We start from the raw sequence: 27124 nt of genomic DNA, 5'->3' as shown, positions 1-27124 counted from the left end.
AATTATGAAAGGTTTTGATAGAGTGGATACAGAGAGAATGTTTCCACTTGTAGGGACGAGCATAACTAGAGGCCATCAATACAAGGTAGTCACCAAGAAATCAAATAGGGAATTTAGAAAAAGCTTCTTTACCCAGAAAGTGGTGAGAACGTGGAACTCGCTACCACAACCATAAGGGAGTGGTTGAGGCAAATTAAGGGGCGGTTAGATAAGCATATCAGGGAGCAGGGAATAGAGGATTGTGCTGATAGATTGAGATGAGGAAAGACTGGAGGCGGCTTGAGTGGAGCATAAACACCTCATGGACTGGTTGGGCCGAATAGCCTGTTTCTCTGACATATATCCTATGTAATCCTATTTACAGCACACAAGAAGGCCATTCAGTCCATCGTGCACTAAAAGAGCTATTAAATTAGTCCCATTTTACTGCTCTTTCCCCATAGTCCTGCAACATTTTTCCTTTTTTTATTTATCCAATTCCCTTTTGAAAGTTATTATTGAATCTGCTTCCACCACCCTTCCAGATCATAAAACTTCACTGGGTAAATATATACTCATCTGCCCCAGGATTCTTCTGTCAATTATCTTAAATCTGTGACCTCTGCTTGCCGACCCTCCTGCCATTAGATGTTCTAATGCAGCTCTGTACTCTGCACAGATGTATGATGGATGATGACAACGAGGTGCGAGATCGGGCCACCTTCTACCTGAGTGTGCTGGAGCAGAAACAGAAGGCTCTGAACTCAGCCTACATCCTCAATGGTAAGACGCATCAAATAGGTCAATTCACAGATTGATTGTTTTCCCAATCTTAGCCAGTCAAATTCTGAAAGATCACAAATATGTGCTGCAAAGCCCTTCCGATGGCTCAGCGAATGAATCAGCTGCGCCGTGTGGTCCGTGAATGAGGGGCCCCGTGTGGTCTGTGAATGAACTGCCCCGTGCGGTCCGTGAGCGAGGGGCCCTGCATGGTACATGAGCCATAGAGTCCAGGAGGTCCCTGGTTCCATGACGGATTTCTGCAATTTGTTTGAATTGTTTTCACGTGCTGGTTTGTCTTCAGTTAACTGGTCTCAGCCATAATAACTAGAATTGGCCTCAGAACCCTTCTGTCAGGGAGTAGAGAGGTGGGAAAATTAGCCAGGGTTCTCACCCCTGAGAAATATCCAGGGATTTCTGCTGGACAATACACGCGTGGACATAGAGTGTGAGCAGGATTAGAACATAAGAAATAGGAGCACGAGTAGACCATTCGGCTCCTCGAGCCTGCTCCGCCATTTAATATGATCCTGGCTGATTCAATCATGGACTCAGGTCCACTTCCCCGCCTGCTCCCCATAACCCCTCATTTCCTTATTGGTTAAGAAACTGTCGATCTCTGTCTTAAATTTATTCAATGACCCAGCTTCCACAGCTCTCTGAGGCAGCAAATTCCACAGATTTATAACTCTCAGAGAAGAAATTGCTCCTCATCTCAGTTTTACATGGGCGGCCCCTTATTCTAAGATTATGTCCCTTAGTTCTAGTCTCCCCTATCAGTGGATAGATCCTCTCTGCATCCACCTTGTCAAGCCCCCTCATAATCTTAGACGTTTCGATAAGATCATCTCTCATTCTTCTGAATTCCAATGAGTAGAGGCCCAACCTACTCAACCTTTTCTCATAAGCCAACTCCCTCATCTCTGGAATCAACCTAGTGAGCCTTCCCTGAACTGCCTCCAAAGCAAGTATATCCTTTCGTAAATATGGAAACCAAAACTGTACACAGTATTCCAGGTGTAGCCTCACCAATACTCTATAGCTGTAGCAAGACTTCCCTGCTTTTATACTCCATCCCCTTTGCAATAAAGGCCAAGATTCCATTGGCCTTCCTGATCACTTGCTGTACCTGCATACTATCCTTTTGTGTTTCATGCACCAGGACCCCCAGGTCCCGCTGTACTGCAGCACTTTGCAATTTTTCTCCATTTAAATAATAACTTGCTCTTCGATTTTTTTTTCTGCCAAAGTGCATAACCTCACACTGTCCAACATTATACTCCATCTGCCAAATTTTTGCCCACTCAACGAGCCTGTCTATGTCCTTTTGAAAGTTTTTTGTGTCCTCCTCACACATTGCTTTTCCTCCCATCTTTGTATCGTCAGCAAACTTGGCTACGTTACATTCGGTCCTTTCCAAATCGTTGGGCTCTGCTCCGATGTGCCATGTTGTCAGATAACCCTCCAACACAACAACTTACATTTATATAACTCCTTTACCGAGTAAAACATCCCAAAGCTCTTCTCGGGAACCTGATGAAACAGAAATTGACATCGAGCCAAAGAAGGAGATAGTAGGAGGACCAAACACTTGGTCAAAGAAGTAGGTTTGAAGGAGTGTCTTAAAGGAGGAGAGAGGCGGAGAGGTTTAGGGAGGGAATTCCAGAGCTTGTGGTCTTGACAGCTGAAACACGGTTAAGAGCACTCACTAGTTAAGCTGAAATATAACTAATGTTTACTTGGGTAAGGTACCGATGGGCAGACAACACTCATGCCCCAGGAAGTGTCGGTGCCATTAGGACTAAACTTAAAATGCTAAACTTGAGCTGTGGGTTCCGTTCATTTTTTTTTTTAAAGACATGTAATTTCTCCTTGCCCAGGCCTGCAAGTGTCGATTCCCGGACTGGAGAGAGCGCTGCACAACTACACACTGGACCCGTCTGAGAAGCCCTTTGACCTGAAATCAGTTCCACTGTCGATGGCTCCCATCTGTGAGCAGAAATCTGGTAGGTGCATTTTCCACAGCGCAGCATTCCCTGTCTGCCCTGGCATGCCACAAGCTTCTGGGGTTTCTGTGATGGGAAGGTGGAATGACCTTCTGGGTAGAGTAGTGAACACACACACTGCGGAATCATTTAAGGGGCAGTTTATCTAATGCGGGGAGGGGGGGGGGGCGGGGTTGCTGCTGTAATGATTGTTTCTAAATAAATGAGCTAAGTTAATTGAATGGACCTCCTCATTGTTATCTGTCTTGTGAATGATGTTTTGATAACTAAAGATTCTCCTCAAACACCACCCCCCCCCCGCCCCCCCTCAAAACCAGCACCGTTGCTCATGTCAGATTCTTTTGAAAAAGCTTTTCATCTCTTGTCTTAATTATTCTCTAGCTTGGGGCTACAGCGAGGGAAAGACAGATGTAGGTCATCTAGCTATCGGAAAACCTTTGAAATTGGCTCTCTTCTTCTGTCCTCTGCTCCCCCCTCCCACACCCGCCTCCGTTCCAAACCCATGTTGAAGGACAGAGTCAACTTGAACCCCTCGCAAATCACTGCGGAGGTTGGTGAAATGCTCTGGAAATGAAGCCTGCAGGCAGGTGTGAAAAGGGAATACCTTCGCTGCTCTCTGACAACCCCCCACAGTATTTCTCTCCTCTGTTCCATTTGAATTTACCTGGTATCTCTTTTTTCATGTTATTATACCAGAAATCTCTCCAGCGGCCACAGTCAAAATGCCAGAGAAGGTGGCGTCGAGCAGGCAGGACATTTTCCAAGGTAGGAAGGAGGTGGCTTCGACTGCAGTAGTTGCAGTTTGCAGTGCAGAATTCCGAGTTGCTGCGTGCACTGAACTCATGTACAAATGAAAATCTCATTCCATTTCAGAGCAACTTGCTGCTATCCCAGAGTTCAAAGACCTGGGCCCACTGTTCAAGTCCTCGCCCAACCCCGTCCCCCTCACGGAGTCAGAGACAGAGTACGTTGTCCGCTGCACCAAGCACACCTTTGGAAATCACATTGCGTTCCAGGTAAGTGACTCCCAGTCCTGGCAGGGGTTCTGCCTGTGTGCTGAAGGTTGGGCAGAATGATTAATCTGTGTGTCTGCAGTTTCCTCCTGTGCTTGTATCTTGCTTTGTTTTTCTATAAACTATTTATGTATTTTAATCAGCTGCCCCAGTGCTGCTCATTTACATTCTGAACTGAGCTGGAACAGCAGTAAAAGACTGGCATTTCAGTTACACAGCACTTTTCATGACCTCAGGACATCCCAAAGAGCTTTACAGTCAACAAAGCACTTTTGAAGTGTAGTCGTCGTTGTAATGTCGTCAATGCTTCACCCGGGAGTCATGGAATATAAAAGAAAGAAAGAACTTGCATTTATATAGCACCTTTCATGACCTCAGGACGACCCAAAGCATTTTGCAGCCTTTGAAGTACTTTCAAAGTGTAATGTAGGAATCGCAGCAGCCAACTTGTACACAGGAGGCTCCCACAAGCAGCAATGTGATATTGACTAGATAATCTGTTTTAGTGATGTTGGTTGAGGGATAAATACTGGCCAAGACACTGGGGATAACTCCGCTGCTCTTCTTTGAAATAGTGCCGTGGGATCTTTTGTGTCCACCTGAGAGAGCAGACTGGGCCTCGGTTTAACGCCTCATCCGAAAGACGGCACCTCCGACAGTGCAGCACTCCCTCAGCACTGCACTGGAGTGTCAGCCTACATTTATGTGCTCAAGACTCTGGAATGGGACTTGAACCTACGCCTTTCAGACTCCGAGGCGAGAGTGCTGCTCACTGAGCCACGGTTGACACATAGGGGGGGAGTTTTAACCCCAAGAAACGGGTGGGTTGCAGCCAGGTGGGAGGTTAAAAAGTTAAAAATCTGAATCCCGACCTCAACCCGCCCAGGTTTTGGCGGAGGGGGAGTTGGAGGTGACCAACATGCTCCCAGGAGGCGGTATGGCAATTTAATGATTATAATGAGGCTGCATGCCTCATGGTGATCCACCATTTTAAATTTAACTTTTGGCAGCCATGTCTCCCAGGCTTCGGGGAACCTGTCAGCTAAAGGAAAGCGAGGACTGCTGGATCCAGGAGCTAAATGCCTTTCCACTTAACTGATGGATCCCGCGTCTTCCCCCCTCCCCCCCCACAATCTGAACCCCCCCCCCCCCCACGAGGACTCCAATCCACTTCCTCTGGGCGTAGATCCTTGGCTCCCGATCACCTCCCGACCCACCCCCCCTCTGGCACCCGATATCCATTCCAGCTTCCGATTTCCACTGACGCCTTCCTCTCCGCGGCTTGATACCGCAGGCCAACCTGCCTGCCAGCCAGCCTCTCCCTCTGGGCGGGAAGCAGTTATTCTAAATGCTAATCGGGCCCTGCCGTGAAATTTGCAAGGGCCTGCGGGAAACGCGTTCTCGCCGGTTTCCTGACCGCTTTCCAGCCCCCCCCCCACTCCTTTCCTGCCTCCAAATTAAAATTCCAGCCATAGGCATACAGACATGGGACTGAGCCTGGCACTCCCCACACCGTGAGGTCCTGATTTCAGTTTGAACCACTGGGAAGCTGTCTGGGCACTTCCCCGCAGGAAGAGGAGAACAAAAGTTCCAATAAGTACTTTGTATTATAAGAGGGACTTACTTTGTGGAAGCGGGGATGACACTATCTGCCCTGGCTGCCGTTAAGTAAAAGCCAAGGGAACAGCAAGGAATCCCGGCTCATTCAACTTCCCATAGCTGGGCTGGAAGCCATGAGGTGGATGGAGGTTGCTGAGGGGGAGCCGGACTGCCAATCAGCTCCCAGGCTCTGTTATGCAGACTGTAAGGCGGCATTCTTTTCGAATTGCGTCCGTTAAATTATTTTCTGTCTGGTCTCTGCAGTTTGATTGTACCAATACTCTGAATGATCAGATCCTGGAGAACGTCACTGTGCAGATGGAACCCACAGAAGGTTATGAAGTGGCATGCTGCATTCCAGCCACTAACCTATCTTATAACCAGCCAGGCATCTGTTACACGCTGGTGGCTCTGCCTGAGGACGATCCAACAGCAGGTGAGGAATGTTTGACAGTTACCTGGAGGGTTTTGTGTAGTCGGGACTTGTTCAACGCCCTGGGGTAGGGTTTCCGCTTTGGGCACAATCGGGAAACTGCGGCCAAAATGCGTTTGAAACGGCGCTGGTTATGTTACACCTCAGGTTTCTGCTAAAATTAATTTGCATAATCACACACGTAAAATCTTCCATCAACCAGTGCAATCGGGCAGCGTAATCAAACGTGATTGTTTCTTTTCTTTCCATTTAAAAAAATATTCCTTGATGTATTTGAGGGGAAACCTGCTGCAGTTTTATTAATACAGCTGAGAATAGATTCATCATCAAAACTAAGCATTTTTAATAAAAATGTTCAGTCCTCCACCTGTGAGTAACCTGATTTAAAATCACTGGTTCCATATAGTTTTGTTTCCATTCAATAGTTTCATTTATATACGCTCAGTTTCTCAGTAAATTAAATATATTTTGATCTGAAAATACTTGTATGTGCATATTTGTGCCTATGCGTCAATAAAAATGAGCACAGTTTGAAGCGCCTTCCCGAACCAGCACAATCGCCGGAATCTCGTTATTTTGACCTGGGGTGTGGGTTTGTGGGTGAGGCCTGATTCAACACGTATTGAATCTTGATCGAGTGCTGGAGAGTCTAGAACCAGGGGTCAGTTTCAGAATAAGGGGTCTGCCATTTAGGACTGAGATGAGGAGAAACTTCTTCACTTGGAGGGTGATGAATGTTTGGAATTCTCTGCTCCAGAGGGCTACGGATGCTGAATTGCTGTGTATATTCAAGATAGAGATCGATAGATTTTTGAATATTCAGGGGATATGGGGAGAGTGCAGGAAAGTGGCGTTATGGGAGAGGATTAGCCATGATATTGAATGGCGGAGCAGGCTCGAGGGGCCGTATGACCTACTCCTGCTCCTAATTCTTATGAATCAGTGTAAAAGATCGGGGAAAACACAAACGCAAGTGGTTTTGTGTGTAACTCGCTTCTGTTTAAGATTTCCCGATCTTTTGCGCTAGTTGGGCCGATTCTACCTGGATTACGCTGATTTTATTGCTGGAAACAAACGGAACCCGACTCCTCTGTTTTATTTGTCCGGGCTGCGAGGCGCAGCTCTCAGACGTTCAATGCTGCATGTAGGTGGGCCTGGGTACAACTATCCTGCCGGGTCTGTTCCCACCCTCCTCCTGCCCCTTCCCCCACCTTCCACAATGGCCTTCTGTGCTGTACGATTCTCGTCTTCCCCAATGATGTTGTTCAGCTCAACCTCATCACAAGGACATCAGTCTGACACTTTCCCACATCAGCCAGCCTCTGAATGAGATCGTCAGTGTACAACTGAATTGGGGGATATGTTTCTGCTATGGGCCTTGAACTTGAGTGTCAGCAGGAATGATGACTGGCATCCCAGTGGAGCCCAAAGCATTCTTTATTGGACATCCACACTCCTGCCCCTTCCAGCAGCGATCACTTATCGAACAATCCTGCACAGGGACCTTGGCTGATATTTGTTCCCCTGTTTTTAGCTGAAGCCTATTCAAGCCGGTACGCCAGCTGAGAACAGTATCGCAGCACGGACCTGGGAATCGGACCCCGTACCCGTACGGATCACTGCTGCATGATCATAGGAACCAGGAGCAGGCCATTCAGCACCTCCAGCCTGCTCTGCCACTCCGTAAGATCATGGCTAATCGGTACCTCAACTCCGTTTCCCCACCTTTGATCCGTATCCCTTGATACCCTTTACCCAACAAAAATCTATCGATCTCGGTCTTCAATTTGACAGTGTGCAGTGCATCAGGGAAAACACAAGGGGAGCTGTGGATAATCATGTCTTCTGCTAGACTCGGGATTGATACTGAGAAAGTCATGACAGACCTGTTGACATTTGAGGATTTAAGCTGTTGTATATTCAGCCTATGTGTGGAACACTGTGGCAAGCACCTGAGCTAACACTTGCTCCCTCCCTCGATGTATAACTACTTGTGGCGTGTTTCTTCTGCGTCCCGTTTGTAATTGCAGCTTATTCCTTCCTCTCCTTCAGTGTCCTGTACGTTTAGCTGTACTTTAAAGTTCACCGTTAAAGATTGTGATCCTAACACAGGAGAGGCTGAAGAGGAAGGATATGAAGATGAGTATGTGGTAAGTGTAACTGCGTCAGTCCACCTTTGTACCCAGTTGAGTCCAATGCATTCAGTCTTAATGATGTAATAGAAAAAAAGAAAGCGCTTTTACAGCCAATTAAGTATTTTTTTGAAGTATAATCACTGTTGTAATGGAAATGCGACAGCCAATTTGCGTACTGCAAGCTCCCACAAACAGCAATGTGATAATGACCAGATAATCTAATATTGGCCAGAACACCGGGGATAACTCCCCTGCTCTTCTTCGAAATAGTGCCATGGGATCTTATACGTCCATCTGAGAGAGCAGACAGAGCCTCCGTTTAACGTCTCATCCGAAAGATGGCACTTCCGACAGTGCAGCGCTCCCTCAGCACTGCACTGGAGTGTCAGCCTGGATTTATGTGCTCAAGTCCCTGGAGTGGCACCTAAACCCGCAATCTTCTGACTGAGAGGCGAGAGTGCTGCCCACTGAGCCACGGCTGCCAGTGGTGTGGAACTGTCACTGGTACAGACACAATGCCTCAAATGGCCGTCTCCTTTGGATTTCTCAGAACATCATGCCCAATAAGGGTTTGTTTTTCAATTGAGGCTCAACCTTGAGTGTCACCTTCCCATATATCCTCTATTATTATGTCCTTTTAAATATAGCTGGGTAAGTTATATTGTGAGGAGTTAAAAAATATAATATGTAATTTACAGTAAATGTTAGTTAACATCATCCTGGAGTATTTAGCTCAGACCTCAAGCCCTTTGCATAGTCGATACCCTAGTGTGAGTGCAGTAGGGAGGCTACACTGTAAATCCCAAACTACTAACATCGTGATCGTGTGTGTAATCTGAGGCTAGCGGCCCTGGTGTGCAAACATTAACATTGCTGAGGCACATTTGCAGCATCAAGCGTCTTTAGCGAGACGATTTGATGGCCCATGTTTCTCAATTCCCTGTACTTGTTGCCTCCTGCCCTCGCTGAATGTTGAATGTGGCTGAGTAACCGCACGCCGTTGAGTTTGTTGCGCCAGGCGTGTTGTCGAGGACACCCTCACTCACCGCCGATTTACTCTTGTTTCCCAGCTGGAAGATGTGGAGATCACGGTGGCCGATCACATCCAGAAAGTCCTGAAGCCGAACTTCAGCGCTGCCTGGGAAGAGGTGGGAGGCGACTTCGAGAAGGAGGAGACGTTTGCCCTGTCGAGCATGAAAACACTCGATGGTTAGTACTGATCGGTAGTTAGCACTGATAGGTGGTTAGCACAGATAGTTAGTGCTGATAGGTGGTTAGCACAGATAGTTGGTGCTGATCGGTGGTTAGCACAGATAGTACTGATCAGTGATTAGCACAGATAGTTAGTACTGATCAGTGATTAGCACAGATAGTTAGTACTGATCAGTGATTAGCATGTATAGTCTTGTGCTGACCTGTAGTTAGCACGGGTGGTCAGTACTGATCTGCACTGTGGGCTGTGTTGCCCAGTATGTCGGACAATAATCTGATATGGGTCTGTCAGTGCTGACATTCCCTGTGAATTGTCTGCAGTGAGGTTGAGGGCAGGATGAGGTTGGGCTGTGATCTGCTCTGCAATCGCCTCCTGGTCAAGTCTGACACGTGAAGAATGACTGTCAGATAGAGGAGGAACCAAATCCCAGTAACAAGCTAATGCCAGTGAACAGGGAGAATTGTGAGTACGTTTTGATCAGTTTTTGAATCTGACATTTATCCAACAGATGCTTCCAACACATTGAAACATGTCACTAATGCCCTCAGTTGTTGGACTTGAGCAGCTTAGCATTGAGCCCTCTCACACCTCCCCTCGAGTACAAGAGGATGCCCCAGCCTGCAGAAAAATGTTGACAGTGTGCAGCACGTCGATATAACTGAATTCCAGCACTAAACAGCTCCATCAGTTTGGCTGCATTTATACAATGGGGAATGGCCCCATCTAAAAATCTAACGTAAGAATTAGGAGCAGGAGTCGGCCATACGGCCCAACGAGCCTGCTCCGCCATTCAATAAGATCATGGCTGACCTTCGACCTCAACACTTTCCCGCCCGATCCCCATATCCCTTGATTTCCCTCGAGTCCAAAAATCTATCTATCTCAGCCTTGCATATACTCAACGACTGAGCATCCACAGCCCTCTGAGGTGGAGAATTCCAAAGATCCCAAGAAGTTGCAACGTGACTTGCTGCAGTTCTGAAAAAGATGCGCTGTGAGTGTCTCCTGACATTGCACCAGCTCCGTCAACACTGAAAGGCCTTAGTTACACACAGCTTTGGCGATGCAGCTGAGAGGAGGGCTGGATTGATATTTTGTTACTTGCTTGTGATCTTTAATATCTGACCGTAAACAATGTGTCAGTGAGTGGACCACGGGCTGGTGTTTGGGATACGGTAATTTGGATTAGGCTGCGGACAGATGCATCAGCTGGCGATAGGCCAGTAACTGTGTTGATGTCACATATGGTCCCTCTTGTAAGCCTTGCATTCCTTGTATTTACAGAGGCCGTGAATAACATTGTTAACTTCCTGGGCATGCAGCCATGTGAGAGGTCTGATAAGGTGCCGGAGAATAAGAATTCACACACACTTTATCTAGCAGGTAAGCTGACTCCCTAACCTCCTCCGCCTCCACTCTTTCTCCCGCCCCCCCCCCCCACCCCAACCCTGTGACTAATTCTGGCTGGGATCGGACAGTGGGAAGTAGACACCTCAGCACAGCTTGTTGGAGCCCCTGTACAGTGCCCCAGGTGTTCTAACTTTCAATAGTATTCCAGAGATCTGGTAGGATTTGAATTCACTGTATTCTGGATTACTGGTCCAGTAACACGAGCAGTACAGCACCATACTCTTGGGTTGACTTCCTACCTGTGGCGAAATGCCTGGCCACCACAACATGGCTGCACTGCTCCAGCACAAAGACACTTGGAACAAGTAGTTCACAGGGTGACTGAGAGAGCGAATCCAACACACGGCAGTGCTCGGGAGGGGAGGGGTGGTGAAGGGGGGTAGTCAAGGGAGATGAAGGGAGGGTGGGGTGGTGTGGGAGAGGGGTAGTGAGGGGATGGAGGGAGGGGTGGGGTGGTGATAGGAAGTGTAGTGAGGGGTGGGGATGAGAGGGTGGGGTGGGGAGGGGACAGGAGGGTGGGGTGGAGCGGGGAAGGTAGGGGGGTGGGGTAGTGAAGGGAGATGAGGGTGGGAGGGGTGGATTGGAGGGGGAGGGGTGGCAGGTTCCGTTCCCTGAAGGTTATTTATTTTTGTTGCCGGCCCACTAGTTAGCAGATTTACCGAATTCAGCAATTTACCATGATGAGATTTAAACTTCCGTCTCCTGGGTTGCTAGTCCACTAGGTCTCCAGACCCCTCTCTCTAAACTCATTTATTATATGTGAAGCATATTTCCAAGAGACCCGATAAGATTCAGCTACACACCTTGGGTGTCAAAATCGGCCGAATGTCATTACTATTATTAATTTCGATTAGTGGTGCTAACCTTGAGCGGAGGCCATAGAAACTGGTATCAAGATTACAACGCACTTTATTTGAATGTCAAACAACAGATCTAAATAATATAACTGCAGAATACTTTTCAGAATACAGGGTGACCAGACTGCCATGAATGTCAGGCCAAGCTGTTCTGCCTTGACTTCTGCACGTTGCCTCTCCCGACGATAGGGCAGTTGGTTCTCCTTTTATCCAGTTTTGAGGTTTAGTCTTGTGGCTTCCGACTACCATGAAAGATGCCTCCTATCATTTTATTTGTGGCAGTGTCCAAAGTCGGGAGATTTTTCTGTTCGATGTCTGTTTTGTGGTGTTCTTAGCCTTTCAACCTTTGAAAGGTCTCCTTTCAACCTCCTCTGTTCCAATGAAAATAAACCCAGCCTATCCAATTTGTCTTCATAGCTAAGATTCTCCATTCTAGGCAGCATCCTCGTAAATCTTCTCTGCACCCTCTCTAGTGCAATCACATCCTTCCTATAATACGGCGACCAGAACTGCACGCAGTACTCCAGCTATGTGGCCTAACCAGAGTATTATACAATTTAAGAACCACCTCCCTGCTCTTGTATTCTATGCCTCGGCCAATATAGGCAAGCATTCTGTATGCCTTCTTAACCACCTTATCCACGTGGCCTGCTATACTTTCAGGGATCTGTGGACAAGCACTCCAAGGTCCCTTTGTTCATCTACACTATTAAGTGGCCTGCCGCTTCTTAGCCCTCCCCAAGTGCATTACCTCACACTTCTCTGAATTAAATTCCATTTGCCACTCCTCTGCCCACCTGACCAGTAGATTGATATCCTGCTGCAGCCCATGACTTTTCTCTTCATTATCAACCACACAGTCAATTTTAGTGTCATCTGCAAACTTCTTAATCATACTCCCTATATTCAAATCTAAATCATTGATATATACCACAAAAAGCAAGGGACCCAATACTAAACTCCGCTGGAAACATCCTTCCAGTCACAAAAACATCCATCAACCATTACCCTTTGCTTCCTACCTCTAAGCCAATTTTGGATCCAACTTGCCACTTTGCCCTGGATCCCATGAGGAACTTCTTTACCCAGAGTGGTTAGAATGTGAAACTCACTACCATAGGGAGTAATTGAGGTGAATAGCACAGATGCATTTAAGGGGAAGCAAGATAAACACATGATGGAGAAAGGAATAGAAGAATATGGTGATGGGGTGAGATGAAATTGGGTGGGAGGAGCAAAAAGGCCAGCATGGACCTGTTGGGCCGAATGGCCTGCCTTCTGCCATGTACATTCTGTATAACCTTGCTCGATCGGAACCCCTTGACGGTTTCTTTTCCCTATTTCAGGCGTTTTCCGTGGAGGTCACGACCTGCTTGTACGGGCACGGCTCGCGCTGATGGACGGTGTGACGATGCAAGTGACGGCGCGAAGTAAAGACGAGATTCCCGTCGACGTCATCATGGCCTCCGTTGGTTAGTTTCTTCCGTGAAGAAAACACTGGTGACACTCTTGTGACGCGGGGGTGGGTGGGGTGAGAGGTTTCTAAGAAAACGCCATAAACCGTTAATTTTATTGCCAATTATGGGGGAACAAATTTCAAACCTTGGCTAGCGAAGCAAAAATAGATGATGTCGGCACTTTTGCCTCAAAGCAAAGGAAATTTGTGAACCGGTCAGTTGAAATAATAACGCTGATTGTAGTTTTAGGAAATGGGAATGTGGGGATTTTAAATATCCTCAGTGTCTATAATGAGGACTTGTTACATTAAATAAAAACTACATATATATATATATACACAAATTGTAGTATTGAGCACAGGAGCATTAAGATTGTTTTCTTCCCTCCTGCAATTTGTTGAATAAAAAGGCTTTTGTTACCCATTTTCTGTCTGTCTTATTTCAGTTTGCTGTCGACTGGGACAATCTATATGAAAGCAAAAGAAGTTTAATTGGGAGTCCCTCTCCCCATGCAGTTTGACACTTTCCTTCCCTCCCACACTTCACCCCATGACCATTCTCTATTGGTCCGTCGAGGGGCAGCAGGGCACGCTATTCCGATCCGGCCCTGGACTTCCCTGTGGGGGGGGGTGGGGTAACTGGACAGCAAGCAGCAACTGGGTCTGTTTCCTTTCCTCGCCTACCGGACTGGGGCTCCAGAACCACTTAAGAACAGAAGAAATAGGAGCAGGAGTCGGCCATACGGCCCCTCGAGCCTGCTCCACCATTCAATAAGATCATGGCTGATCTAATCTTGGCCTCAACTCCACTTTCCTGCCCGCTCTCCATACCCCTTCACTCCCATTATAGTTCAAGAATCTGTCTATCTCCACCTTAAAAATATTGACTGACCCAACCTCTACAGCTCTCTGGGGCAGAGAATTCCAAAGATTCACAACCCTCAGAAGAAATTCCTCATTTCCGTTTTAAATGGACAACCACTTTATTCTGAAACTATGCCCCCTAGTTCTAGATTCTGCCACGAGGGGAAACATCCTCTCAGCATCTACCCAGTCAAGCTCTCAGAATCTTATACGTTTCAATAAGATCATCTCTGGCCTTCAAACCTCAACTTAAATCTATCCGTAATCATTCCCTGGTTTGAATTTTGAGAGCCTGCAGGCATGTGCAAAGAGAGGTAGCTGTCGCCTTGTTGGTGGATAGATCCTAAATCAGAACTCCAGGGTCTGTTAGGATCATCAACTTGGTACCGATTAATGGGAACAGGGATTCAAACTACACAAGTGGTCCCCGAGACACTGGGACGTCTTTGCAGTTGTAACATCCCTTCTACGTTCAGCACAGACCAGAGCTCAAACTCTTGCCGATGAACCCGTCTACCAAAGGCCCGTGTTCTGCCTTATCCTACCTTCCCACCCCCCCCCCCCCAAACCTACAAGAGCAGCCCCAGGTGGTGGTGTAATCTGGCGTTGACAGTCCTTGCGGCCGTTCGCAACACCAGAAATGGAGCAAGGTTTCTGATTCAGCTCGTGCTGTGCAATCAGTGTCGCAGAATAACGGTGGATGATGAGCTTATTGCTGCACCTTAATACCTTGTTTACCTACCCGTTCTATCCTCCCCTGCTCCCTTCCTGTAGCACGCATTGCATTTAATTTTCTCAGTGGGACTCTGCTGCTGAACAATCTTGTAATTCCTAATTTCCCCCCCACTTGCAGTCAGAAGAGTATTTCTACCTCCAAATTACAAACCAGTCCTGGTTTTTAAAAAAAACTCAAATTACTGTTTCAGCATCCCAGCCGAAAGTGCAACAGATTCAGCTGCCGGCACGATTTCATACACTGGAAGAGCTGCTCCTTGGTGCTTACAGAACATGCCTGATTTGCACCACTAGTCAGTCGGCAGCTAAAAGGTGCTAATGCTTCAGGGGCTTTGCTCAGAATTACAGGTTTGAGAGTGGGCGGCTTGGTACTGCAGTCCGAACCCGCGGAATGAGGAGTGCACGGTTCCCCTAATGAACTAGGCTGTAGATTTTGCATGGAGTAAATATATATATTTGTTTTTATTAATTCATGGGATGTGGGCATTTATTTTCCATCCCTAATTGCCCTTGAGAAGTTGTTGGTGTGCCTTTTCTTTAGAAATTTACAGCACGGAAGGAGGCCATTTCAGCCCATTGTGTCCGCACCGGCCAACAAAGAGCTATTCAGCCTAATCCCATTTTCCAGCTCTTGATCTGTAGGTTACAGCACTTCAAGTACTTATCCAAGTACTTTTTAAATGTGGTGAGGGTTTCTGCTGCCACCACCCTTTCAGGCAGTGAGTTCCAGACCCCCATCACCGCTGCAGGCACGTGTGGTGAAGGCTGTTCAGGAGTTAGAGGATTTTGACCCAGCGATGATAAAAGGAACGGCCATATATTTCCAAGTCGGGATGGTGTGTGACTTGGAGGTGGTGATGGTGTTCCCATTCTCCTGTTGCCCTTGTCCTAGGTGATAAAGGTCATGGGTTTGGGAGGTGCTGTCGAAGAAGCTGTGGTGAGTTGCTGCAGTGCATCTTGTAGACGGTACACACTGCAACCACTGTGTGCCGGGCGTGAATGTTTAAGGTGGTGGATGGAGTGCTAATCCACTGGGCTGCTTGGGCCTGGATGGTGTCGAGCTTCATGAGTGTTGGAGCTGCAGTCATCCAGGCAAGTGGAGATTATTCAGTCACACTCCTGACTTGTGCCTGGTAGATGGTGGGGATACCCACTGCAGCCTCTGACCTGCTCTTGTCGCCACGGTATTTGTGGTTGGTCCAGTTAAGTTTCTGGTCAATGGTGACCCCCAGGATGTTGATGATGGGGGATTTGGCGATGGTAATGCTGTTGATTGTCAAGGGGAGGTGGTTGGACTCTTGTTGAAAATGGTAGTTGCCTGGCCCTTGTGTGGCGCGAATGTTATTGTTCGATTGTTCCCAGGTTTTTGCGTGCAGCAGTGTCCTGGAGATTAAATTTTAATTGCCGGAGACTCCAGCCTGGAGTGTTGGCAATCCTCCTCAACCTCCACTCACACCCCTTCTCCACTGTCCTCCAGCACATCTCCAAAATCTCCCCTCAATTTAAATGTTACACATCCCTTTTCCAGCACTGACTTGTTTGAATAAATCTCACACAATTAAGGGGTAGGCAGACTTTTATTCAGATTTAATTACAGTCGCTCTACAATTATTATTACAGCTGTTCAAAAAGCGTTGCAGCAACAGTAAAAATTCGAAAGGCTTAACTTCACTGCCAAAAACAATAACCTGTAACAAACAACAAGTCCTGGGAGAGATAGGTTGGGGTTAGCTGGGGGGGTTCTTGGCTAGGCCTCTGTGTGAAAACCCTGTTAATTTTGCTGTCAAGGACGTCAGAGCTACTGGTCAGAATGCGTCCCATTTCAGACATCTGCTCTTCAAAAATTCCTAGCGTCCAAAGGGAAGGGAGGGAGGGAGGGAGGGAGGGAGAGAAGGCTTTAAAAATTGAAAGGCCAGTTTTGGTAATGCAAATGATCTTGGATGCTGCAGTAAATTCAGTGACCACCATCCCCTCCCCCCAAATGTTCCCCCAATTGTTTTTTTTGGCTGTGCGGTCCCTTTTAACAGGCTGCATGGCCTATTCAGTTTGTGCAAAATTTCACTTTGGAAAAAGCGGGGCTGCACAGGACCGGCAGATATCTGTGCAACTTAGAGGGAACGTTGTCCCACACGCCCTCTCAGGCAGCCTCCCCAGTTGTGGGCTATATGTAGATTGGCCTGACCACCACGGATTTTGGGCAGAGCCAGGGACACGGTCAGTGGGGCGTTCCAAATCCACCCAAGGAATGTGTAACAATGCATGTGGACTGCCAGGGCAGGTATAGTGCAACCAAATGCAGAGTGAAGCTCCCTTCACATTGACCCCAACAATAATACCTCAGTCCCACCCTCCTACTGCGTGTATCTTCTCCCTCACCAAATGCCTGGAATTCTGTCGGTGACCATGAGAGGCTGTCAGGCAGTGCCGAAACATCAGGTGCATAGCAATTTCCCTTATCTCTACTGGCATAGGTAAAGGATCACAACTCTAGCTTAAAGAACAAAACAAAAAATCAAACAAACACATACAACATTTAAACAAAGCAGCGACACTCGTCCACCGACAACCTTGCAAGTTGCAAACTTCCTCTGAACTGAGCTCAGACGGCTGCCGATTTTGAGTACATTGTACCTCAGGTCGTGCGGAGCTTCTTGGCCGGGGGATCCTCGGTTTTCTGAAGCCACAGCTGCATTAATCCTATGCTGCTTTTCTTTGGTGTCTCCACCTTAACGTGCACCGGACTCCGTGTGCCCGCCTCTTCCTTCTTGGGCGAGGGGCTTTGCAGCCAGTTCATCATCATCTTGCTGCTGGCTGTGGGCTTGGGTTCCTGGTATGGCAGATCGCAACACGACAATTAACAAACCAAACTCTTCAGGGCCACTGCTTTGTGGTGGCTGAACTCAAATCCATTTTTATTATGTGGGATTTTTTAATCAATATTTGGAGGATCTGCACTGTTGTAAAGATGTGGCTCAGTGAGTGGAGCTCTTGACTGTGGGTTCAAGCCCCACTCCAGACTTGAGCACATAATCTAGGCTGACACTCCAGTACAGTGCTGAGGGAGTGCTGCACTGTCAGAGGTGCCGTCTTTCGGATGAGACATTAAACCGTTGCCCTCCCCACTATGAAATTGCTTAAATCGCCGCTCTTCGGTCGAAGCTGGGTTGCTGAAGTCACACTGGCACCTCAGTCCATCGGAACATCTCAACAGCCCGTGAGATACTGCACTCAAAAACAATTTAAAAAGGGGACAAGTAAAAGTCTGCGTGCAACCCTCACTCAAAAATTTGCATCCATTTTCAATGGAATCACTGTTTATTAAACCTTAATTTATGCAGCCAACTGTAATTTTAAAGCTATTTTAGACTAAAATACACCTTTGTAATTGTCAAAGAAAGTAATCCCGTGGTTTTAAAGTGTGCAAGATAATTGCAGTTACATCAATTACTTGCTTTTTAAAAATAAATGTCCTTCAAATGCACAAAATAAAGGTAGTGCGCTGAAAATACATGTTTTACTTTGCTAAATTCTTCCAATGCACCAGACTGCATTTGTATTTCAATGGCAATACACAATGCAAGAACTCACCACTAGATGACACTGTTGTGCCACATCTACGCAGATACACAGAAATGGACAGAAATCACATCACAAAAAATTAGCCTCACCCTCCACAAAAGCAAATAGTCACAATTACATTTACCTTCTTCCCGCAACAGTGCCACACGGTATCACAGGTCCAATGCCTCGCCGCTCTACCCCTCAATTTATTTTACATTTATCAGAGTTTAGAAGAATGAGAGGTGAGGGGATTGACAGTAGATGCTGTTTCCCCCGGCTGGAGAGTCAAGAACTAGGGGTCATAGTCCCAGTATAAGGGGTCAGCCAGTTAGGACTGAGATGAAGAGAAATTTCTTCACTGAGGATTGTGAATATTTGGAATTCTCTACCACAAAGGGCTGTGGATGCTGAATCGTTGAGTGTATTCAAGGCTGAGATCGATAGATTTCTGGACTCCAAGGGGATCAAGGGCTTAAGGGGATCGGGTGGGAAAGTGGAGTTGAGGTCAAAGATCAGCCATGATCTTATTGAACGGCAGAGGAGGCTCGAGGGGCCATATGGCCTACACCTATTATATTCTTAGTATTTTTTTTTGAAGTTTTGTGTTGAAAGAGTAACTCCAGTATCACATTTCCCACACTTCCCGTCCCTCCCAGAGCCACAACAGGGTTCCCCTTGTCATCACCTTTCACCCCACCAGCCTCCACATTCAACGGATCATCCTCTGCTATTTCCGCCACCTCCAGCGTGATCCCACCACCAATCACATCTTCCCCCTCCCCTCTCAGCATTCCGAAGCTGGTCCATTCCGCAGTCACTCCCAGCAACCCCTCCCCCTCCCACGGCACCTTTCCGTGCAAGCCCAGGAGATGCAACATCTGCCCCTTGACCTCCTCCCTTCCCACTGTCCAGGGTCCCAAACACTCCTTCCAGGTGAAACATCGATTTACTTATACTTCTTTCAATTTACTATACTATACTCGCTGCTCACGATGTGGTCTCCTCTACAGTGGGGAAACCAAACGCAGATTGGGTGACCGCTTTGCGGAGCAACTCCGTTCAGTCCGTAGGCGTGACCCTGAGCTTCCGGTTGCCTGTCACTTTAATTCCCCGCTCCCACTCTGACATCTCTGTCCTCGGCCTCCTGCACTGTTCCAACGAAGCTCAACGCAAGCTCGAGGAACATCTTTCGTTAAGGCACTTTACAGACTTCCGGACTCAACATAAAAAAGTTCCAATTCAGGCCAGAACCTCTGCCCACATTTTTTCACATGGCCGCCGTTGATGATTCTGCCATTTCCATCTCTTCTAGACCCAATCTTTTGCTTCTTTACTTGTCCCATTACTATCAACCTTTTGCTTTGTATAAGCATCCCTTCAGTCATGTAAGCTCTACTGCCTTCCACTCTATCGCTGACCTTCCCTTTCTTTCCCAGCCCCTGCACTGGCTTAAAATCTGTTACCTCTCTAACTTTTTCGAGTTCGATGTAACTATTTGTACTGCGGTTTTTTTTGTGCATGCATCTGTCAAGCTCTGCCCTCCCCCCATGCCGCATCTGTCAAGCTCCGCTCCGCTTCTCCCCACCCACCGAATCATTCACTCCACGTGGTGCCGAGAAGCAGGACCTGAAGCCCGAGACTGCCAACCTGATCTTAGCGGGCGGCCGAGAGAGACAGACAGGGGGGGGGGGGTGAGATCGGGGGGTGGGGGGGGGGAGATCGGGGGGGAGACGGATCACGTTCTTCCAACCCTCTACAAGGGACATGGTTGGAGTGGATGAAATCCAGAAGTCACGACACTGTCACTATTCACTTTATACCTAATAAACCTGTTAACAATCCGAACACAATGCCCCATCTATGGTGTGGGGGGGGGTAAGGTCAATGCACTTGCACTGGTGTAGGAAGGCACTTCGGCTGGGGGAGGGTTGCACTTGGACTTGGGTAAGGCACTTTGGCTGGCCCTTGCTGTCTTCTGGGGAGCTCTGTCCTCTGTCGCTTTAGGAAGTCAAAATGGATCGAGTTACAATTTGCAAAGTCAGTGAGACCTTGGGATGAGCGGTTCCAGTTACACATTCCAGTGAAACTTTAGAGTATGGCTTATCCTCCAAGAGGGCCAATCATAGACAAAGAGTGGAGCATGGCAGCCATTTTGGCAGTACAAATGAGCGCATCCTTTCCAGTTCTGATAAAAGGTCATTGACCTGAAGAATTTGCTGACACAGGATAGCCTAGCGTTGTTTTCTTTAAAGAGGAGGCTGAGGGGAGACCTAATTGCGGTGTATAAAATTATGAAGGGCATAGATAAGAGTGGATAGGAAGGATGCATTTTCCTTAGCAGAGGGGTCAATAACTAGGGGGAATAGATTTAAAGTAATTGGGGGGAGGTTTAGAGGGAAGTTGAGAACGTTTGTCACCCAGAAGGTGTTTTGGGGGGGGGAGGGGGGGGAGGGGTCTGGAACTCACTACCTGAAAGGGTGCTAGAGGCAGAAACCTCACCACATTTAAAGAGTACTTGGATGTGCGCTTGCTGTGCTGTAACCTACAGGGCTACGACCTAGTGCTGGAAAGTGGGATTAGGCTGGCGTGGATACGATGGTTCGACTGTCTCCCACTGTATGGTTGTAACAGACACAGACTCAGTGGGAGTCCCCATCAAGCAGCACTGGGGTAACACCACAGCGACCTGGGCTTGACTGATCTGAGGAAATATTTTTCCGTTTGCCACCGTTGGAGGTTTTAGGTGAGACGTTACTGTATCCAACCAGTGCCGGACTCTTCCCGTGCTGTGCCGGACTCACCGCGGGAACACCCTCCCCCCCACCGTACCGGCCTCTTCCCCCTGAGCCGGACCCGCTCCCTCCCCCCCACCGTACCGGCCCCTTCCCCCTGAGCCGGACCCGCTCCCTCCCCCCCACCGTACCGGCCCCTACCCCCTGAGCCGGACCCGCTCTCTGCCCCCCACCGTACCGGCCCCTTCCCCCTGAGCCGGACCCGCTCCCTCCCCCCCAACGTACCGGCCTCTTCCCCCTGAGCCGGACCCGCTCCCTCCCCCCCAACGTACCGGCCCCTTCCCCCGAGCCGGACCCGCTCCCTCCCCCCCAACGTACCGGCCTCTTCCCCCTGAGCCGGACCCGCTCTCTGCCCCCCACCGTACCGGCCCCTACCCCCTGAGCCGGACCCGCTCCCTCCCCCCCACCGTACCGGCCCCTTCCCCCTGAGCCGGACCCGCTCTCTGCCCCCCACCGTACCGGCCCCTACCCCCTGAGCCGGACCCGCTCTCTGCCCCCCACCGTACCGGCCCCTTCCCCCTGAGCCGGACCCGCTCCCTCCCCCCCACCGTACCGGCCCCTTCCCCCTGAGCCGGACCCGCTCTCTCCCCCCCACCGTACCGGCCCCTTCCCCCCGAGCCGGACCTGCTCCCTCCCCCCCACCGTACCGGCCCCTACCCCCTGAGCCGGACCCGCTCTCTGCCCCCCACCGTACCGGCCCCTACCCCCTGAGCCGGACCCGCTCCCTCCCCCCCACCGTACCGGCCCCTTCCCCCTGAGCCGGACCCGCTCTCTGCCCCCCACCGTACCGGCCCCTACCCCCTGAGCCGGACCCGCTCCCTCCCCCCCACCGTACCGGCCCCTTCCCCCTGAGCCGGACCCGCTCCCTCCCCCCCACGCTGCACCCTACAGACTAGATCCGAGAGGAATACAAAACAGCGGCTTCAGCGAGGCTAGCTGCAAAGGAAAGCTGCCTCTACTCCACCCAAACGGTGTAGCTCAACCTCAGAGCACCCCGACACTGCCATTCCCCGCAACAACCATGCTGCGAGCCTTCTGAGTGCCACTGCTGATTTCGGGCGATGTCCACTAGGAACTGGGGCGGGCCTGAAACACATTTCACACAAGACCGTTGCTGGCGTCGTAAGCCTTTCGTCCAGTCAGTCTAGGATTCGTCTGGATTTGAACCAAGCGATTGAAGGCCAGGGTCTGACTCACTGCACCACCCAGAGTCAGCCATACTGACCTTCCATTTAAATCAATCAACTGAGAAGGGGTTCCTTCGTGGACATGGATGTTGGGCACCGCTGCCCAATGGGACATTTGTGCCTGACACAAACATTTGACAAAATATGGCCAACGTGTCTCCTCCCAATGTGGTACCGGTAAATACCAGGATCGATCCCACTTGGTGCCGAGTCAGGCGATCTGTGGGGGGGGTGATCATTGCAATTAGCCTCAGCACCCATGGTGAGGACAGGAATGGGCTATGCTGTGATGCATTCTACAGTTGAATAGGCCGCAATATGGGCAATGTACAGTGAGGCTGTTGCCTGTGGGTCTGTATCTTAGGAAGGAGGCAACACATTCAGGATAAGACTTGTGGGGGGAGGGGGGGGGGCGCGCACAGGGAGAGAAAAAAAGGCACTCTGAAATTATTACAACAATGTATTTATATAGCGCCTTTAACTTAGTAAAACGTCCCAAGGAAATTCACTGGAATATTATAAAATTTGACACCGAGCCACATAAGGTAATATTCGGGCAAATGACCAAAAATTTGGTCAAAGAAGTTGGTTTCAAGAAGCGTCTTAAAGGAGGAGAAAGAGGTAGAGAGGGAGTTTTGGATGACCTCTAGTTTACGTAGGGTAGAATGTGGGAGGCCAGCCAGGAGTGCGTTGGAATAGTCAAGTGTAGAGGTAACAAAGGCATGGATTACAAACATGCCGTCCCCACTTTCGCTAGCAGTCACTTATTTTAACTTCAATATCTTTTTTAAAAAGCCCTCACCTCTTTAACTCCCAGTTCTATGGGTTTGATGCACTCGAGGTGGTCATTCCTGACATTGTTGACCATGGTGGAGACTGGGTGAAGAGCAATACGTTCTGTTGGGTGGATCAATTTAATGGCCTCCTCATATGGTACCGTATCGTAATCCAGCCACATCCGCACCGCATCCTCCCCATCCAGGATAGCCGGCATTCTACCAGGAGAGAGAGAGTGGTTGAAACCTCGCCTGCACCAGACCGAGTATCAAGCTCACGCACTGTTTCCTACTGACCCCGTAAGGAATGCAGACTGTTCAACCACAGCATTTAGACAGCACCTTTAACGTAGCAAAATGTGACACCGAGCCAAAGAAGGAAACATTAGGACAGGTGACCAAAACCTTGGTCAGAGTTAGGTTTTAAAGGAGCATCTGAGAGAGAGAGGCGGGGAGGTTTACGGAGGGAATTCAGAACCTAGGGCCTCGGTAGCTGAAGGCACGGCCACTGATGGTGGAATGAAGGAAGTGGAGAAAGCACAAAGCTTCCTGATGACTTAGTCTGTAAGGGCGATGTCCAGTGAGGCCATGAGTCCAGCAAGATCTCAGATTTGATCCCCATTGGCTGATCTTGACCTTAGCAACAACAGAGTCATTACATCTGGGCTCTGATAATGAGATTGGGGAGAGGGAAGAGAGATCAGCCAGACTTGAATTTCTGGTAGGGGACAGCAGGCGAGTTATCCCTGGTTTCTGGAGCCAGGGGAGTTATCCCCGGCGTTCTGGCCAATATTTATCCCTCAATCAACATAATAAAAAAAAAACAGATTATCTGGTCATTATCACATTGCTGTCTGTGGGAGCTTGCTGTGTGCAAATTGGCTGTGGCTTTCCTACATTACAACAGTGACTACTTCAAAAGTACTTCATTGGCTGTAAAGTGCTTTGAGATGTCCGGTGGTCGTGAAAGGTGCTATATAAATCCAAGTCTTAAATGTCTACTAGAAGTACACTTGCCTGCGCTGCATCTCCTCCCTCCATGATCAAATAGTCTAATGACACGGGACGTTAGGCTCACACATGACAAATGAGCGGTGAAGGTACTTTTGACAAGAGTCTCCAGCAGAAGGAAAGTGGTCTGATGTGCCACAATCCAGATATTGACCAGGTCACAGGTCCAAGACTGACCGACAATGTAACCATCTGAATCATGACTTAATTTATTGGGTAACTACCTGGCCTAGGATACTAGAACGTCCCAGAACCTTGCAGCAATCTAAAAGCGTTTTTACACTGAGAAGCGACACGGATGACACTCTCACCATCGATGGCATTCCTTAATATAAAGGACCTGATCTTACTGTCTCAGTAACACTGGAGAGAAAGTCTCCCAAGTCAGTGCCACTGAGAATCGACTAACTTTTATAACAAGATTTTGAGCACTTTTTGAACAAAACACCAAGAGTATAAATCAATCTTACAAAAAGAAAGCCAGTTATTTCCTCCTGGTTTGCCCAGCCTGGAGATGAGCTGGAAACGTGAGCGAGAGAACAAGAGCCAGTCTCGAGAAACAGTCCTAATTAGAGCACTTTCCAGGCAGTCACTGTGAGCCGTGTACCCCTTAAAAGGACAAGCCAAATTAACAGCTAAACATTACACTGTGCTCCCGATCCCAGACTACAGGAGATCAAAGAAAGACAGACTTGCATTTATATAGTGCCTTACATGATCACTGGACATCCCAAAGTGCTTTACAGACAATCGGGTACTTCTTGAAGTGTAGTCACTGTTGTAATGTAGGAAACGTGGCAGCCAATTTGCGCACAGCAAGCTCCCACAGACAGCAATCTGTTTTGTTAATGTAATCTTTCACTGTTTACGAGGGACTAAATTTAGATTATAGAGAGGGAGTAGTACACAAGATAATTGTCAGCATACAAGAGATTAATATGCATGTAAAAGCACTGCCTGGCGCAGGGCTAAGCCACACAGAGCAGGTGGTCCCGGGTCTAGTTCCTGGTCTGGGCTGAGGTCATAGATGAGGCACGAGGGTCTAAAGTTAGCTGTGCTTTGGCCAGCCAGCTACCGGCACGAGGGATCATCCCCCCTCCTCCGTACTGACAATCTCTAACCGATTTAGGTTTGAGCTTGACGAACATTACGCACCTGTCGTGTATACAGTCCATGGCTTTGGAAGCGTCCACCGTGATGACGGTGTAAGTATAAAGTGCCTCCCCTCCACCGGGAGGTCTCCAGCAGTCGAAGAGCCCCGCCATGGTCAGCAAACGTCGGCCCTTCCACTCCTCACCGTCTGTCTGAATCATCAATGAACAGTGGTTAATTTACTCCCTGCAAAATAAGTGTCTAAATGGGGTAGAGGAGCATAGAAACATAGAGAATAGGTGCAGGAGTAGGCCATTCGGCCCTTCGAGCCTGCACCACCATTCAATAAGATTATGGCTGATCATTCACCTCAGTACCCCTTTCCTGCTTTCTCTCCATACCCTTGATCCCTTTAGCCGTAAGGGCCATATCTAACTCCCTCTTGAACATATCCAATGAACTGGCATCAACAACTCTCTGCGGTAAGGAATTCCACAGATTAACAACTCTCTGAGTGAAGAAGTTTCTCCTCATCTCAGTCCTAAATGGCTTACCCCTTATCCTTAGACTATGTCCCCTGGTTCTGGACTTCCCCAACATCGGGAACATTCTTCCTGCATCTAACCTGTCCAGTCCCGTCAGAATTTTATATGTTTCTATGAGATCCCCTCTCATTCTTCTAAACTCCAGTGAATACAGGCCCAGTCGATCCAGTCTCTCCTCATGTGTCAGTCCTGCCATCCCGGGAATCAGTCTGGTGAACCTTCGCTGCACTCTCTCAATAGCAAGAACGTCCTTCCTCAGATTAGGAGACCAAAACTGAACAATATTCCAGGTGAGGTCTGACTAAGGCCGTGTACAACTGCAGTAAGACCTCCCTGCTCCTATACTCAAATTCCCTAGCTATGAAGGCCAACATACCATTTACCTTCTTCACCGCCTGCTGTACCTGCATGCCAACTTTCAATGACTGATGTACCATGACACCCAGGTCTCGTTGCACCTCCCCTTTTCCTAATGTGCCGCCATTCAGATAATATTCTGCCTTCGTGTTTTTACCACCAAAGTGGATAACCTCAGATTTATCCACATTATAATGCATCTGCCATGCATTTGCCCACTCACCTAATCTGTCCAAGTTACCCTGCAGCCTCTTAGTATCCTCCTCACAGTTCACACCGCCACCCAGTTTAGTGTCATCTGCAAACTTGGAGATATTAGAGAGCAGCGGGTTCTGGGGCTACAGATACACAATTCACAGAAAGTGACGACGCAGGTTAATGATGACAACAAGTTGGATTTATATAGCGCCTTTCATAACCATGGACATCTCAAAGCGCTTTACAGCCAATTAAGTACTTTTGAAGTGCAGTCACTGTTGTAATGTGGGAAACGCAGCAGCCAAATTGCACACAGCAAGCTCCCACAAACAGAAATGTGATAATTACCAGATAATCTGTTTTTTTAATGTTGATTGAGGGATGAATATTGCCCAGGACACCAGGGATAACTCCCCTGCTCTTCTTCAAAATAGTGCCATGGGATCTTTTACGTCCACCTCAGTTTAACATCTCATCTGACAGTGCAGCACTCCCTCAGCACTGCACTGGAAAGTCAGCCTAGACTGTTGTGCTCAAGTTCCTGGAGTGGGGCTCGAATCCACAACCTTCTGACTCAAGAGGCGAGAGGGGGACCCACTGAGCCACAGCTGACAATGTATTAATCAACTGAGAATGGATTCCTTCATGGACATGGGTGCTGGGCGGGGCACTCTATGTTAGGCACCGCTGCCCGATGGACATTTGTGCCTGGCACAAACATTCGACATAATATGGGCAACGTGTCTCCTCCCAATGTGTACTGAGCCACCAGGACCCGGTAAATACCAGGATCGATCCCACTCTGCCGAGTCAGGCGATCTGTCTGGGGGGGGGGGATCATTGCAATTGGCCTCAGCATCTGCGGTGTGAAGCAGGGAGAAGAAGAAAAGCAGGACATCAGGTGAGGATGAGCTATGATGCAGTCTACAGTTGAATAGGCTGCACTATGGGTAATGTACAGAGTGAGGCTGTTGCCTGTGGGTCTATGCCTTAGGAAGGAGGCAACACATTCAGGAGAAAGGAAGGGCAGAGAGAGAGAGAGAAAAAACGGCACTCTGAAATTAAGGTAACAACAACAACTTGTATTTATATAGCATCTTTAACGTAGTAAAACGGCTCGAGGCG

The 27124-nt window shown here is 48.5% G+C and overlaps 2 protein-coding genes across 3 annotated transcripts in view; one reads left to right on the top strand and one right to left on the bottom strand.

Moving 5' to 3' along the window:
- LOC139277351 (coatomer subunit gamma-1) overlaps positions 1 to 13305 on the top strand; it is a 78562-nt gene extending 65257 nt beyond the window's left edge. The window contains exons 16-24 of the mRNA XM_070895710.1: positions 659 to 762; positions 2640 to 2765; positions 3462 to 3530; positions 3639 to 3781; positions 5642 to 5813; positions 7863 to 7960; positions 9016 to 9154; positions 10443 to 10541; positions 12772 to 13305. Coding sequence (XP_070751811.1) covers positions 659 to 762; positions 2640 to 2765; positions 3462 to 3530; positions 3639 to 3781; positions 5642 to 5813; positions 7863 to 7960; positions 9016 to 9154; positions 10443 to 10541; positions 12772 to 12902 — 1081 coding nt within the window. The 3' untranslated portion in view covers positions 12903 to 13305. The remainder of the gene's footprint in view (positions 1 to 658; positions 763 to 2639; positions 2766 to 3461; positions 3531 to 3638; positions 3782 to 5641; positions 5814 to 7862; positions 7961 to 9015; positions 9155 to 10442; positions 10542 to 12771) is intronic.
- A 2733-nt stretch (positions 13306 to 16038) lies between these two features.
- hmces (5-hydroxymethylcytosine binding, ES cell specific) overlaps positions 16039 to 27124 on the bottom strand; it is a 32791-nt gene continuing 21705 nt past the window's right edge. For both annotated transcript variants that reach the window (XM_070895708.1, XM_070895707.1), the window contains exons 5-7: positions 24963 to 25111; positions 22823 to 23015; positions 16039 to 17307 (exon numbers count right to left, since the gene is read on the bottom strand). In XM_070895708.1, coding sequence (XP_070751809.1) covers positions 17113 to 17307; positions 22823 to 23015; positions 24963 to 25111 — 537 coding nt within the window. In that variant the 3' untranslated portion in view covers positions 16039 to 17112. The remainder of the gene's footprint in view (positions 17308 to 22822; positions 23016 to 24962; positions 25112 to 27124) is intronic.

The sequence above is a fragment of the Pristiophorus japonicus genome, chromosome 12 (assembly GCF_044704955.1).
Source record: "Pristiophorus japonicus isolate sPriJap1 chromosome 12, sPriJap1.hap1, whole genome shotgun sequence".
NCBI classification, from domain to species: domain Eukaryota; kingdom Metazoa; phylum Chordata; class Chondrichthyes; family Pristiophoridae; genus Pristiophorus; species Pristiophorus japonicus.
Note: the sequence above shows the minus strand (reverse complement) of the source record. Positions and strands in the feature narration are given on the sequence as shown.